The sequence below is a fragment of the Branchiostoma lanceolatum genome, chromosome 15 (genome assembly GCF_035083965.1).
Source record: "Branchiostoma lanceolatum isolate klBraLanc5 chromosome 15, klBraLanc5.hap2, whole genome shotgun sequence".
NCBI lineage: Eukaryota > Metazoa > Chordata > Leptocardii > Amphioxiformes > Branchiostomatidae > Branchiostoma > Branchiostoma lanceolatum.
The window spans coordinates 12,852,813-12,868,553 of NC_089736.1; the positions used below are offsets into that span (position 1 = coordinate 12,852,813).

General features: G+C 41.6%; 2 protein-coding genes across 2 annotated transcripts; both read left to right on the forward strand.

The window, feature by feature from the left end:
- The first annotated feature begins 269 nt into the window (after positions 1-269).
- Positions 270-1,945, forward strand: LOC136449358 (uncharacterized). Its single transcript, XM_066449373.1, has 4 exons — positions 270-366; positions 875-986; positions 1,439-1,515; positions 1,794-1,945. The coding sequence occupies exons 1-4, from the start codon at positions 270-272 to the stop codon at positions 1,943-1,945; spliced, it is 438 nt and encodes a 145-aa protein (XP_066305470.1).
- A 1,240-nt stretch (positions 1,946-3,185) lies between these two features.
- Positions 3,186-15,741, forward strand: LOC136449359 (serine-rich adhesin for platelets-like). Its single transcript, XM_066449374.1, has 3 exons — positions 3,186-3,198; positions 3,261-3,629; positions 12,887-15,741. The coding sequence occupies exons 1-3, from the start codon at positions 3,186-3,188 to the stop codon at positions 15,739-15,741; spliced, it is 3,237 nt and encodes a 1,078-aa protein (XP_066305471.1).

Consider the following 15,741-nt stretch of genomic DNA (forward strand, 5'->3'; position numbering starts at 1 on the left):
ATGAGAAACTAATTCCACCCTGGTAAATGACTACAATTTCATAGTTGTGGTGTTTGGAAATTTTGTGAATGTGAGCATCGTTGAATCAAATCATCCTTTGATGACATCATTTGCATAATTTATAAATATTTATTTTGCAGTCTTTCCTCGTTATACTTTTAAACCAAAGGTAGGCATAGCATTGTCATCGTCAGCATCAGTTAAACACCATAAACATTTTTTTTTAGGAATTCCAAGGAAACATCGACAGCCATCGCTATGCTCGCAACATGCTGGAGAACCCGGCTCTTGCCCTCTACACTCGCTTCTACCCTCTCACCTTCCACAATCGGGTTGCACTAAGGATCGAAATCCTCGTCGTAGACGGTAAGAAGTAAAAAAAGTGTAATTAAAAATGAGCTGTTCTCCAACCCAAAAAATTTCACCGTTGACACGTGATTACGCACGTGTGACGTCACCACTGGGTCAAAGGTTGTCGGAAGTCGGTACCGCCCCCCGTCCCGGTTGAGAGAAGGTTGATGGGCCCTGAAATGTGTGAAGGGAATGTGTGTTTTGCTTCAACGGTTCATGACAAATAGAGACCTTAATCTTAGAATATATGCATCAAAGGTTGCTTAATTCAGCTGACATACGCATTTACAAAAAAAACCCACACGGTACTCCATTTAAAAACTACTTATGAACATCCAGTCACTAGAAACAAGAAAATTGTATACATGACTATTGGTGTTCCAGATTTCTACAATGTCAACAAAGACAAGATATAGATAAACGGAAAGAAAAATCTGCACGTGTTTTTAATTATATCCATAAGCACAGAAGGAAAGCTGAATGTAATATATGTCACGCTTTACCCTCACACTCACGTCTGCAGGTTCCGGATGTGCATCGCACGAGGCCTTCTGTAACGGGGCATGTCGACCGAGGGAAAGTTTCTGTCCGGCTTTTGAGGGATGTGTGCCGCAGTACTATAACAGCGGAGACAAGTAAATACAGTCATAAATAGACTTTTGTATGTTAGATACTAGACTAAAAATAAATCATCATCATCACCATCGTCGTCCCTGCTTTGAAAATAAATACTAGTAAAGCACGGCTATCTATCAACCATAGGTTTTCCAGATCATGAGAGATCAACCCCTCCCCCCTCCACACACACACACATACACACACGCACACATGAACGCTAACAAAAACAATCATCTTGGTGAAGGTAGTTTTGAAGTGAAATTTTCATAATGAAAATGTGGAACATGTGGCTGTTACTGTTCTTAATCTAGTATTGTTGGGATTGACTTTTTTGCAGGTAGTCGAACCCCATTTTTATAGGGTGTGTTTTGTCCAGTACATGTAGGTATAAACAAATTTTCAAAGATAATAAAAAAAGATATGAGTACAGAGACATTGGAGAAAGACTTGCAAGATGTTTGTGTTACAGCATCTTCTGTGAGGACGTGATGGAAGCTGAGTGCGGTCTGGAATCGACCACCAAGTTGGAAGATCTCGGATGTTTGGGTTCGTTGGTTCACCCTGAATAAATGGATAAATGAATGTTGATGAATGGATAAGGAAGGAATTAAAGAAGGAATAAGGAAGGAATGAAGGAATGCATGAATGTTTTTTTAAAATAAGAATTCAACGAAAAGTATTTCACAGCAACAAATGGCTTAATTTGATACTTAAATAGATATGCTTTCTTAAGAATCAAAGATTTAAAGCTTGTTATAATTAAAAAAAGGATAACATCCCGTCTTGACAGGGGCTTACATTATTGTCACTTCTTTACCTTGTAGAAATCGACAGTCAGTTCATACCGTGTTGGGATGACGTCAGTCCTGGAGAGTACCAGGAAGTGTTCCACCAAAGCCAGGAATGTGACAACACAGAAGACTGCTCCACAGGGAAGGACGAGGAAAACTGTGATGGTGAGGGAAAATTCCACTAATCCAGTCTCCTACCTATTTATATAGAAAACTTGCACCAAAAAAAGTATGTCAAAAATCACATACCTGATCAGGTTCAATTAAAGGAAAACTCACATGGGATCCTCGAACACATTGTTAATGTCCACTCCATCTCTGATAATGCCAAACAACTTTTAATTTTACATGGTAGTTCTATTATTTCTTCTAGTATTAACTGTAGTATTATGTTTGCTGTTCAGGACTATGTCATATCAACCAAACGCTTTTAGCTATATGACTGTGTTCTTTGGCTTTCTTTTCCGCTAGGGGGGGGGGGCATAGATTGAAGAACATAGATCAGAACAAATGCACATGAATTGTCTTAAGGAGTCTAAAGACAAATAATAGTAAAGTGACGCATGGCAGCCAGTCACATTTTGTGTTCTATATTTCCTTAACAGATTGCGCGATGCAATGTCCGACTGAGTGGGGGGACCCCTGCATTCCAAATTACTGGATCTGTGACGACCTAGATGACTGTTTGGATGGGAGGGACGAACAAGAATGTGTGCAAGGTACGTGATGGTCTGGCGACTAATAATTACAGAAGAGCAGATAGCACGCTTTAACTTATATACAGTTCTAAATGCTTCGGTTCCTTTGGAAAAAAGGGCCCCACCGGACTTTTTGGCACTCTCGGGAGTGACCCCTACGTAACCCCCTGGTACAACCTGCGGCTGCCGGGCTATTTTGGGCCAGGTCGGGTCCCGAAATCAAATCAACTCGGACTTACATTCAACGCGGTACCCGGTAACAAATAGACACCGTGACCTAATCGTACGAACAACGGGAGGTACCTCCGGTACCCAGCAGTCCATACAATTGTAGCTTAGGGACCCGGCCGTGACTACACATCCGACGGGCACCAGGGACCAAATCATGACTTAGTCCTATTAACAAATTTTGCGGTAATGGGGGTTCTCTACCAGCTGCTTTCTTGTGACGCCGTATTTTGGCGGTTTGTCTGTTGTCTATTCATGTATTGACTCATTTACTTATCACGACAGGGGTGCCCAAGCACTGCTTCTTTACCTGCCGTAACAACGTCACCTGCCTGCCGACACGTCAGCTGGGGGACGGGCATCGGGACTGCTCTGGCGGAGAGGACGAAAGGCCCAGTGACGGTAAGTCGCAACATTACCGTGATAGTTGTGGGATCGTGACGTAGTCTTTGCACTAAACCCGTTTCACCTTGGTTAATTATCATCAGATAATGTATCGATGTCTAACATAAGTCTTTTCAAATTTTACAAGTTTGTCAATGAGGTTTGAGCGTTGATAAATGTGTTTCTATAGTTGAAGACGCTCTGACACGCAAGTGGGGTTCCTGTGACTACAGCTGCGTGTCCGTCTACAGTAACGCGTCGTGCGTTCCTGACGCGTTCAGCTGCGACGGTGACGCGGACTGTGCGGCAGGGGAGGACGAGCAGGGATGTGGCAACGTGGACGGCTCGTCCACTCAAGTCAGCACCACGCCAAGCGCCGGTCAGCACAATCCTGCGGTGGGTCAAGGAGCAACTAGCAGACCTACAGATGGACAAGACGCGACCATAGGAACCCTAGATGGCCAAGAAGTGACCAGAGGGATCACAGATGCCCATGATCCACGTGAAGGACCGATCGCAGAGTCGACAACTGGTCAAGGATCGTTCGAATCCCACACAGGTAAGAAGGCCATTTCATTCATTCCTTTCTTTCTTTCACAAACAAGCAACACTTTTTGTCGGTCTTTTGATGAATTTATTTTACATGTGTGTGTGTGTGTGTGTGTATGTGTGTGTGTGTGTTTGTGTGTGTGTGTGTGTGTGTGTGTGTGTGTGCATACATATCAAAATATATATTCATCTAAATATACATATTTTTCTAGTTGGAGGGAGTCGTGGGACCCAGAACCAGGCCATGATTTGGTTGACAATCGCTGCACTGTGTGGTCAGATTCTCTATCGTCTGGCTATATAGCTATGTAACAATACATCTTCCCGGCTGTCGGATAAAAACGGGCATAAGGAAATCCAATAAGGCTAGACAAGTAGATTTTATGGATGACATCATCTGCAGACTGCAAATTCAATGCAAGAGGTAAAAAAACACAGTAGGGTGGGCAAAAAAAAACGACGCAAACAAGTATTTTATTCCTGTATTCGATAAATGCTCAAAGTGACACCAGTGTGGTAGACAGGTGTCTGACTTACTAAGTCTGCAACTACAATCATGGGAACCGCATTGGTGCCACTTTCTACAACTATTGAACTAAATTTGAGTTTCAATCCAACACCTATAGTTATTGCTGCCTTATTAGTGTCACTGTTTGCAAGACAATAAAGGCTACAACACGACATATTTTCCCTTTTTGGTACTTTTTTGTCATATTTACCATCTCCGCAGGGGAAACTTTTTTCAAAATCAGACGAAAATTAATTAGTTCATATGTCATCTATAGAGTTTACTTGCTGTGGCCTAAGGTACGCAAAATATGCAGCATACCGAAACTTGATCTGTGCAGATTTGACATCTTAATGAAGGCGAAATAAACAAAAAAATCTCTCGATAGCCCAGAAAAACAGTACGATTGAAATTAATCATCAGTCGTTAAATACTCCTGTTTCAAGGTTTTGATGCCAAACCACAATTTTCAAAACAAAATGGTGCCTAATGTTCATGTTTCTTCTTATAAACATATGTTGGTCAATCTATCACACCCCTTAAAGGAGTCCTAAATTATAGAAGGGAGTGTTATTTTCCACTAGATTATGTATCAATGAATACATAATCAGCCGATTTTTTAAATAATATTATACTCACTAAACCCATGCAAACCCTACCCATGTAATCCCTATGCGTCGTTAATATTTTGGCATAAATAAGGGGGGATAAGCACAATAAGAAGCTTAGGCCAGTTGTTAACAAGTTATACTGTAATAAGCTCCCATTTTTACTTCCTAAAATTATCATCTATTGGAAAATTACTCCCTCCTCTGGAGTTTAGGACTCCATTTGTGAATATAGGACACAGACTTCTAGGGATTTCGGGACCCGCAATGTGGTGTTTGTGGATCTAAGTGAATGCATGCAATAGTTGCCCAAGCAATATACAAAGTTTTCTGATACAATAATTTAAAGACAGTAGTACCAAAAGTATTAGAAGGCAACCAGAAAGAGCATAATATTTAATGTACCGCATGGATTATTGAACATAATTAGTCAATACATTAATCAAGATGCTAAAGAAATATTGTGATTGTTTTAATTCTGAAAACTTATCATGTTGTCAATCATTTTTAATACAAGATCAGCTCAGAATGAAACCCTATTAACAAAATATTAGATACTGCATTGTTTTACTGCTGCAATCTTATGATGACGTGTTGATCCATGGTAACAACTGTTTCAATTCATAAGATATCAATGCAATATAACCGTGATGAATGTTTGGATGTGAAATCATTCTCTTTAGATCCATTGTATAGATATTTTTCAATACTTCAGATCAACTTCAGTATGAATCTTCAACAATCAATGGCATTTTGTATATCCACCTTTCAAAATGAGTTTTCATATTTTTTATTTGTGTGTTATATTACTTCTATGGCATGGATGCCCAGTTCTTGTAGTTAACATTAGATGAAGGAATAAATGAAGAAAAAGATCGGCATGCGTTAAGGACGACATTGGCTATTAAAATGCATTAACATCTATTAAAACATCAATGCATGTGAATGTTTGTACTTAGTCTGATTTCTACGTTTGTTTTCACATTTACTTGTCCTTGGACATTCCGGCAAAACAATGACCTCAAGCACACAACAACATCAATAAGGGTTTAGCCAAAAAAGGGCCTGGGAGGTTCTTGAGGGGTGGTCACAGTCTCCAGAATTAAACCCAGTTGATAATCTGAAGAAAGCTGTAGCGCGTCGTAGGACTCAGAAACTGGTTGAGCCGGAGACCATTGCCCACGAGAAATGGGCAAAAAATTCCAAAAGAGCGCTGCCTAAAGCTTGTGACAAGCTAGCGTTTCCGTCGACGCGTCTGGAGCAGGTCATAGCAGCTTTGGGATATATAGGGGTGCTGCACGAAGTACTAAAGACAGACCCTCGTGATGGGTTGAATAATTTTGCAACCTGCTTTTTATGTGAAAGTTGCAATTTTGGATGGACTATGAAATAAATCTTGACTTTTGCTCTGGTATTAGATTATAACTAGAGTTCCACGACCTCATACCTTCACCAAATAATTTTAAACTTTATGACTGACGTATTAGGAGTGTTTCTCATCAATTATAAATCATATCAGTTGATTGTTTTAAAATATAACATGTGCAAGGTATGAGCTTAACAAATTATGAGCTTAACAAAGAAGGTTATGCTAATATTTATCATCAATTATGCAAACGAGTCCCTCATTAGCACAATTTGATTCAACGATGTTCACATTTATATAACTTCCCGATGCCACAAAAAAGTATTAAATGTATGAAATTGCCATCATTTGCCAGTGTGGAATTATATAAGTTACTCAGTAAGTATGCAAATTAGGCCCACATTTGCATATTTGCTATCTATGAACATTCCTCTCTTCCTCAGTTACAATTTGAATAGTCATATCATGGAACAAAGCGGATTTTTAAAGTTGCCTCATTAATTATGAAAATTAAAATCTGATTTGCATAATAATCGTCCAATCACACTAAGCATAACACAAGCTATCTACATACCGAAAATCATGACCATCCATCAAGGCCATCCTGTTATAGTATTTTCTCATTAATTATGCAAATGAGGTCTTCATTTGCATAGTTCATATTAATTAATATTTCTCTCTTCCTCAGTTACATATTACACATGAATCCTATCATGGAATTTGGCGGATGTATAAACTTTCCTTAATATTTATGCAAATTAGATACTGATTTGCATAAGAAGTATCTAATCATGTACATCATCACCTAAGCTATCTACTTACCAAAAATCATTTCCATCCATCAAGCCCTTCTTCAGTTATTCCCTTTCAAAGTCTGAACCAAAACCTGCTCCTGCAGTTCCAAATAAGCCGCTAGGGGGCCCAAACCCATACCACTTACTCTGGCCAAAGATCTATCTACCACTCAAAAATCAGTTCCATAGCATGTCCAGAACATGAGATATCAAAACAGGTAGTTCCGTTGCAGTACCGTAAGAAGTCGCTAGGGGACCCAAAATCTCATCGTTTTTAGGTCTCATAAAAACCTACCGACATACCAAATATCAAAACAATCCATCCAGGCGTTCTCGAGTTATCCTGTGCCACTACACACACACACACAAACGCTACCCTCTGCATAACCTTCTCGGCGAAGGTAATAAAATTACGCTTGCCTCATGCCCTCTTGGTGAATTATGAGATGCAATGTTACCACCAACTTCTGTATTATCTAGTCCTTACTTCGATACTCTTGTTTTTTTTTAGTTCCGTTTGCTTTATTTCCCCGCTATTTGCAGCAGTTCATTTGCAGATCGTTGGTAAACACAAGGAAGAGCGGCGGAGCTTTTTGGTAGATAACTCAAGTAATGATGGGAAGCTGACTACATTTCTTGTGTAAAGCGAGGCTTTCCCCTCAAAACTCTTTAGTGTGTCTCTCTTTTCCTCCCTGTACTGGTCATGATCAGATAGGGCAGGGCCATTCTCAGGCCATTACTAAATCCATACACAGACACCAGCGCTGTTGTAGTGACCAGTGGTCATGGTCAGACATGGCAAGTCACAGGCTACCGTCAAATCCACCAAAAACACGACAGCATTTGCAGATTCATACTTTTCATCATGGTCATAAATGTTGATATTATTCAAAGTACCAGCCCAGACAATGTACACTAGGTGCAAATAGAGTCATAAAAACGTCATCACCGACGCCAACCAATAAAAAACGAACACCACAGCTGTTGCCGTATTAAAATGGTGATCATAACCATAAATGATAATATTATTCAAACAGACAATCAACGCCACCCTTTACGTAAGCCTGGGTTGTTTGTCACTCGACATTACGGATCAGCCACCGACGGACGCACCCTACAAAATACAGCAACGGGGGCCTGGGGCATTCGACACGAGTTCCTGCCCTGAAATTGCCGACTGTAGCCATTCTGACCGGCTTGAAAGGTATGTTTGTGCTGGTCAGTGTGTAAACAGTAGATATGAATTTGTTCTGTACCCAGTTAATATCATACTTGAATCAGGGTTTGTTCAAACATTGCGGCAGATGTCGGGGGCGTTTTCTTACTGTAGGCAAGAGTAGATAGCTGTCAGAGGAAATATCAGTCTTTCGCCCAAAAATTCACCCGGGAATAAATTCTAAAAAGGGGGAGGGGAGCCAATATACTTTTCATGCTTTTTTGATTTTGTGCTGACATCAAACTCCTGTGACAAATTTTTCCAGAACTAGAAAACTCAGATTGACCACGCAGCCCTGCTAGAACACAGTCGTTTAAAACATTCTTTTAGGTCTGTTAAAATTTAAAACTCGAAGGATTCGGAGAATGAACATATAGCGAATGCCACAGCTTATTTGTCTACAATTTACTGGATTTCTTAATGCAAATGCATCATTCAGACGAGAGTGACAACAAGATCAGTCCTACGGTGACTGTTTTAATAGTATTGCAGAAATAGACAGATTGACCTTTTCAATAGAAGTGTTCTATTCTTCTGCTGATTTCCTTATTTGGAGGGTGCAAACAGAGGCATAGAACGTCAGTAAAAAGCGTAAACAACTTGAACATTAATATTCAAACAGACAACTTCAGACAATCAGTATAATATCACGAGGACTATGATAATTAAAACCATTTGTTACACGCTATAAGGGAAATCTAGTCAAGGACGTACACTACAAGAACAGCAAACAAGGGGAAAACCTCTCTCTGTTTTTAACAGTCAAACGCCACATGTTCCAAACTGTTCCAAGACCTCTCATTTTCAGGCGACAACACCTCAATTTCTTGATTCTCTGACTTTTTGAATTTATGAACGCAAAACGAGGTCTGGGTATCGAAAAAAAGGTTGGATGGTAGCCTGGATACCAGGGTGGTAAACTTAGACTAGATTATGGACTATTGACATGCAATACTTGTATTGCAGAAAGTTATATTTCCTTTATGGTACATGCTACTGAAGTCATATTTGAGGTGTTACAAGGTAAGGTGAATACACCTGGGTATGAATAATGCTAATGATGATGTCATTTGCATAACTATTGTAGCAAGTTGTATTTACCTTACGGTTAATGTTACGGATGTCATATTTAAAGTGTAGGCGCCTTTAAGAAAGGTGAGTTACAATTTGTCTACAATTTGTCTACAAATTACTGGATTTCTTAATGCAAATGCATCATTCAGACGAGAGTGACAACAAGATCAGTCCTACGGTGACTGTTTTAATAGTATTGCAGAAATAGACAGATTGACCTTTTCAATAGAAGTGTCAAATGTTCTATTCTTCTGCTGATTTCCTTATTTGGAGGGTGCAAACAGAGGCATAGAACGTCAGTAAAAAGCGTAAACAACTTGAACATTAATATTCAAACAGACAACTTCAGACAATCAGTATAATATCACGAGGACTATGATAATCAAAACCATTTGTTACACGCTATAAGGGAAATCTAGTCAAGGACGTACACTACAAGAACAGCAAACAAGGGGAAAACCTCTCTCTGTTTTTAACAGTCAAACGCCACATGTTCCAAACTGTTCCAAGACCTCTCATTTTCAGGCGACAACACCTCAATTTCTTGATTCTCTGACATTTTGAATTTATGAACGCAAAACGAGGTCTGGGTATCGAAAAAAAAGGTTGGATGGTAGCCTGGATACCAGGGTGGTAAACTTAGACTAGATTATGGACTATTGACATGCAACACTTGTATTGCAGAAAGTTATATTTCCTTTATGGTACATGCTACTGAAGTCATATTTGAGGTGTTACAAGGTAAGGTGAATACACCTGGGTATGAATAATGCTAATGATGATGTCATTTGCATAATTATTGCAGCAAGTTGTATTTACCTTACGGTTAATGTTACGGATGTCATATTTAAAGTGTAGGCGCCTTTAGGAAAGGTGAGTACACCTGGATGTATATCATGCTAATTAGGATTGAATATACCTGCTAGTGCATAATACTAATGAGGACCACATTTGTATAATTTATGCAGAACCTTTTATTTCCCTATAGGAAAGTTGCATACACCTGAATACATAATAGTAATGAGGACCTCATTTGCTTAATTGATGCAGAAAATTCACATGTCTTTTTTACCAATGTTACGGATTTTCTATTCCAGACATAGATAGCTTAAGGAATGGTGAATACAATGGCCTTTGTGTTATGCTAATGAGGATCTTCTTTGCATGATGCAAAAACATCATTTTTTCCATACTTACTTTATTAATGGGAGGGGAAATCCTCCATTTTCTGGAAAATGTCACCTTTGTTTCTTTTCATTTCATTTCATTTCTTTATTTCTTCATTTCTTTTTGTTGTTGTTTTGCAGCTGCTTTGTATGATTAACAGTTTGACCGAAAACATTTTTTTGGAAGCAGACGAAAATTGGGTGCGTGGATGTCATCCATTTGATCAAATCATATGGCCTAAAAAGTCAATCCGGACATATGAAACTATCCTGAAAACACACATTTATTACTAGATTTTTTGGTTGTCCGACTTCTAAAGAAATAAATCTAGCAACTACGTCAAGTGAAAACAAAGTGATGAGAGGACAATTTCTCTCCTGTGTGATCCCCTTACCCCTGTGACGCACTGATTCTGTAAATACAGACTAGATTCCTTCTGATTTTAGATTTTTCTTTTACATCAAGAAACAACATATAGAGTTACTTTTGCCCTACAGAGGTGCTTCTTGTTTTGTTTAGGTAGCAGCGCACCATGGGACGAAAGCTGCGACACCTCCTGATTTTCCTTCTCATTATTTTGGAGGAGCCCAACATGCCAGAAGCTGGCTGCACCTGTGTAATGATGTCATGCGGGTGCCTCAACCAGGGCCTCACCAGCATCCCTCGGAGACAGAACCTCCCAGCACGATCAACCATTACTGATTTAAATTTGAAAGGTAACCAGATAACTATTATTCAGGCTGGTGCATTCAAAAGTCTGTCCCAGATCAGAAGGTTAGACTTGTCCTCCAACCAGATAACAACGATTCAAGTTGGTGCATTTTCAAATCTACAAGAAATTCAAAGAATGTGCCTGTTCTACAACCAGATAACAACGGTTCAACCTGGTGTATTTGCAAATCTACGCAATCTCGTAATGTTGAATCTGCACAGTAACCAGATAACAACGATTAAACCTAGTTCATTTGAAAGTCTACCCCAGCTACAAAAGCTCTACCTGTACAGCAACAACATAACCATAATACAGTCTAATATGTTTTCATATGTGCCCTGGCTCCGTTATTTGTGCCTGTCAGACAACCAGATAACAGGGTTTCAGCCTGGTACATTTGCATATCTTCCCCTGCTACAAACATTGCGGCTGTACAATAATTCAATGACAGAGATCCAGCCTAAGGTCTTTTCAAAACTACCCCAGCTCCAAGAATTGGGTCTGGGCATGAACCAGATAACCACAATCCAGCCTGGTGCACTTGCAAATCTGCCCCAACTCAAATGTTTGGACCTTATGCGAAACAAGATGTCTACCATTGACCCTTCAGCTTATAGTTCTCTGTCATCTAGCGTTACAATTATACTTGAGGGGAACCCCTGGCACTGTGACTGTAGGATGATTCCCTTCAGGATCAAAATTGATCAATTTACCTCGTTTAAAGACCAGATAATATGTGACAAACCCGCAAAATTCCAGGGACAGAAGCTTGCAGATGTTAATCCTAAAGAATTGACATGTGAAGAACCAACTATATCAACACTGCCTGTTGATATCCACACCACATTCAGATCAACTGTAGTGTCAACATCTTATTCATTTGGCAGCACAGAAAGCACTGCTGGCCTAACAACACGCCCTGATGCATCAACATCTTCCTTATTTGGCAACACAGAAAGCACTGCTGGCCTAACAACACGCCCTGATGCATCAACATCTTCCTTATTTGGCAACATAGAAAGCACTGTTGGCCTAACAACACGTCCTGATGCATCAACATCTTCCTTATTTGGCAACACAGAAAGCACTGCTGGCCTAACAACACGCCCTGATGCATCAACATCTTCCTTATTTGTCAACACAGAAAGCACTGCCAGACCAACAACCCGTCCTGTAGGCCCCGAACTGCCCCTTTTGGGAGGCAATACCAACAGTTACATTGGCACTCTCACCTCTCGCTTTTACAGGTACTTCAAAACTAATACTGACTCAACAGAAGGTCTTGAAGGTAAAACATCCAAAACAATAACAACACTACCCTCACCCCTTGCATCCACTACAGACAAACCAGAAAGCAGCGGTTCCGATGAATCAGCTCCCAGTTTCTCCCTATCTGTGCTCATTGGCGCTGTCTTTGGTACAGTCGCTGGCCTTGGTCTGTTTGGCGCCATAATAATTCTCACAGTCTGGTGCAAGAGGAGGACCAGGCTTCCTCCTTTAGAGCCAAATCCCAATGTTGTTGTTAGCAACACAAACACAGCAGTTTCTGTAATAACCAGTGGTCATGATCAACAGTACGAAGACATTGACAGCCAGCATGATCAGACAGGGCAGGTTCAGTCTCAGGCTAACATTCCATCTCTTAACGCTGGAAATCTATCGCATAATGTGCTAGCTGCCTTAGGCCAAAATCCAATGTACAGTACTTGTGGTCATGATCAGAAAGGGCAGGGTCAGTCTCAGGCTAATATTCAACCTTTGAAAGTTGGAAATCTTCCGCATAAAGTCCTAGCTGCCTTAGACCCAAATCCTATGTATGCAGATGGGGAAGCATTACCAAAGGGCTCAGCATCTAAAGTAATGGCTATTGGTCATAATCAGACAGGGCAGGGTCAGTCTCAGGCCATCACTGAATCCAACACAAGCACTACAGCTGCTATAGTGACCAGTGGCCATGATCATACAGAGCAGGGAGAGTCCCGGGCTTTAGCGCAAATTCTGAAAGTGGGGAATCTTTCACATAACGACGTGCTAGCTGCCTTACAGCCAAATCCTATGTACACGTATGTAGGCAAGGGGACACAGCCAAATGACCCAATGTCTACAGCAATGGCCTTAGCCCATGATCTGACCGGGCAAAGCCCATTTCAGGCCATCCCTGAATCCAACACAAACACCGTGTGCACAGATGCTGTAGTGACAAGTGATCATGGTCAGACAGAGCAGGGTCAGTCTCAGGCCACTGTGGAATCTTTAGATGCTAGAAATCTATCGTATGGTACAGGGCCGACTGCCTCAAAGCTGAATTCTCTGTACAAAGTTGAGGGCCAGTATCAGCCCATCATTAAATCCAACACAAACACAACCGCTGCAGTAACGGTCAGTGGTCGTGATAATGAGGAGCAAGGCAATTATCACACCACTACTGAATCCGACACAAACACTACAGCGACTATAGTGGCTAGTGGTCATGATCATACAGGGCAGGGTCAGTCTCAGGATATTGCGCAACCTCTGAAAGTTGGAAATCTTTCACATGACCAAGTGCTAGCTGCCTTACAGCCAAATCCTATGTACACGTATGTAGGCAAGGGGACACAGCCAAAGGACCCAATGTCTACAGCAATGGCCTTAGCCCATGATCTGACCGGGCAAAGCCCATTTCAGGCCATCCCTGAATCCAACACAAACACCATGTGCACAGATGCTGTAGTGACAAGTGATCATGGTCAGACAGAGCAGGGCCAGTCTCAGGCCACTGTGGAATCTTTAGATGCTAGAAATCTATCGTATGGTACAGGGCCGACTGCCTCAAAGCAGAATTCTCTGTACAAAGTTGAGGGCCAGTATCAGCCCATCATTAAATCCAACACAAACACAACCGCTGCTGTAACGGTCAGTGGTCGTGATAATGAGGAGCAAGGCAATTATTACACCACTACTGAATCCGACACAAACACTACAGCTACTATAGTGGCTAGTGGTCATGATCATACAGGGCAGGGTCAGTCTCAGGCTATTGCGCAACCCCTGAAAGTTGGAAATCTTTCACATGACCAAGTGATAGCTGCCTTACAGCCAAATCCTATGTACACGTATGTAGGCAAGGGGACACAGCCAAAGGACCCAATGTCTACAGCAATGGCCGTTGGCCATGATCTGACCGGGCAAAGCCCATGTCAGGCCATCCCTGAATCCAACACAAACACATCAGCTACAGTAACTGTAGTGACAAGTGCTTATGGTCAGACAGGGCAGGTTCAGTCTCAGGCCATCACTGGATCCAACACAAACACCACAGATGTTGTAGTGACCAGTGCTCATGATCAGACAGGGCAGGGTCAGTCTCAGGCCATCACTGAATCCAACACAAACACCACATATGTTGTAGTGACCAGTGCTCATGGTCAGACAGGGCAGGTTCAGTCTCAGGCCATCACTGGATCCAACACAAACACCACAGATGTTGTAGTGACCAGTGCTCATGATCAGACAGGGCAGGTTCAGTCTCAGGCCATCACTGAATCCAACACAAACACCACAGATGCTGTAATGACAAGTACTTGTGGTCATGATCAAACAGGGAAAGGCCAGTCTCATGCTAATATTCAACTTTTGAAAGTTGGAATTCTTTCGCATAAAGTGCGAGCTGCCTTAGACCCAAATCCTATGTACGCAGATGGGGAAGCATTACCAAAGGGCTCAGCATCTACAGTAATGGCTATTGGTCATAATCAGACAGGGCAGGGTCAGTCTCAGGCCATCACTGAATCCAACACAAACACCACAGATGTTGTAGTGACCAGTGCTCATGGTCAGACAGAGCAGGGTCAGTCTCAGGCCATCACTGAATCCAACACAAACACCACAGATGTTGTAGTGACCAGTGCTCATGATCAGACAGGGCAGGGTCAGTCTCAGGCCATCACTGAATCCAACACAAACACCACATATGTTGTAGTGACCAGTGCTCATGGTCAGACAGAGCAGGGTCAGTCTCAGACCATCACTGAATCCAACACAAACACCACAGATGCTGTAATGACAAGTACTTGTGGTCATGATCAAACAGGGAAAGGCCAGTCTCATGCTAATATTCAACCTTTGAAAGTTGGAAATCTTTCGCATGAAGTGCGAGCTGCCTTAGACCCAAATCCTATGTACACAGATGGGGAAGCATTACCAAAGGGCTCAGCATCTAAAGTAATGGCCATTGGTCATAATCAGACAGGGCAGGGTCAGTCTCAGGCCATCACTGAATCCAACACAAGCACTACAGCTGCTATAGTGACCAGTGGTCATGATCATACAGAGCAGGGAGAGTCCCAGGCTTTAGCGCAAACTCTGAAAGTGGGGAATCTTTCACATAACGACGTGCTAGCTGCCTTACAGCCAAATCCTATGTACACGTATGTAGGCAAGGGGACACAGCCAAAGGAACCAATGTCTATAGCAATGGCCGTTGGTCAAGATCTGACCGGGCAAAGCCCATGTCAGGCCATCCCTGAATCCAACACAAACACCACAGCTGCTGTAGTGACCAGTGGTCATGATCAGACTGGGCAGAGTCAGTCTCAGGCCATCACAGAATTCTCTGATGCTAGAAATCCATCCTATGGCACAGGGCAGACTGCCTCACATAGAAATTATTTGTATGCAAATGTGGAAGCACCATGA

Excerpts from the sequence above, each read along its gene's own strand:
- LOC136449358 (XM_066449373.1), top strand. The coding sequence starts at position 270 with ATGCTGGAGAACCCGGCTCTTGCCCTCTACACTCGCTTCTACCCTCTC. Across the intron at positions 367-874 it reads CGAAATCCTCGTCGTAGACG|GTTCCGGATGTGCATCGCAC; the intron begins GTAAGAAGTAAA and ends TCACGTCTGCAG. Across the intron at positions 987-1,438 it reads TACTATAACAGCGGAGACAA|CATCTTCTGTGAGGACGTGA; the intron begins GTAAATACAGTC and ends TTTGTGTTACAG.
- LOC136449359 (XM_066449374.1), top strand. Across the intron at positions 3,630-12,886 it reads ATCGTTCGAATCCCACACAG|ATGGGGAAGCATTACCAAAG; the intron begins GTAAGAAGGCCA and ends CTATGTATGCAG.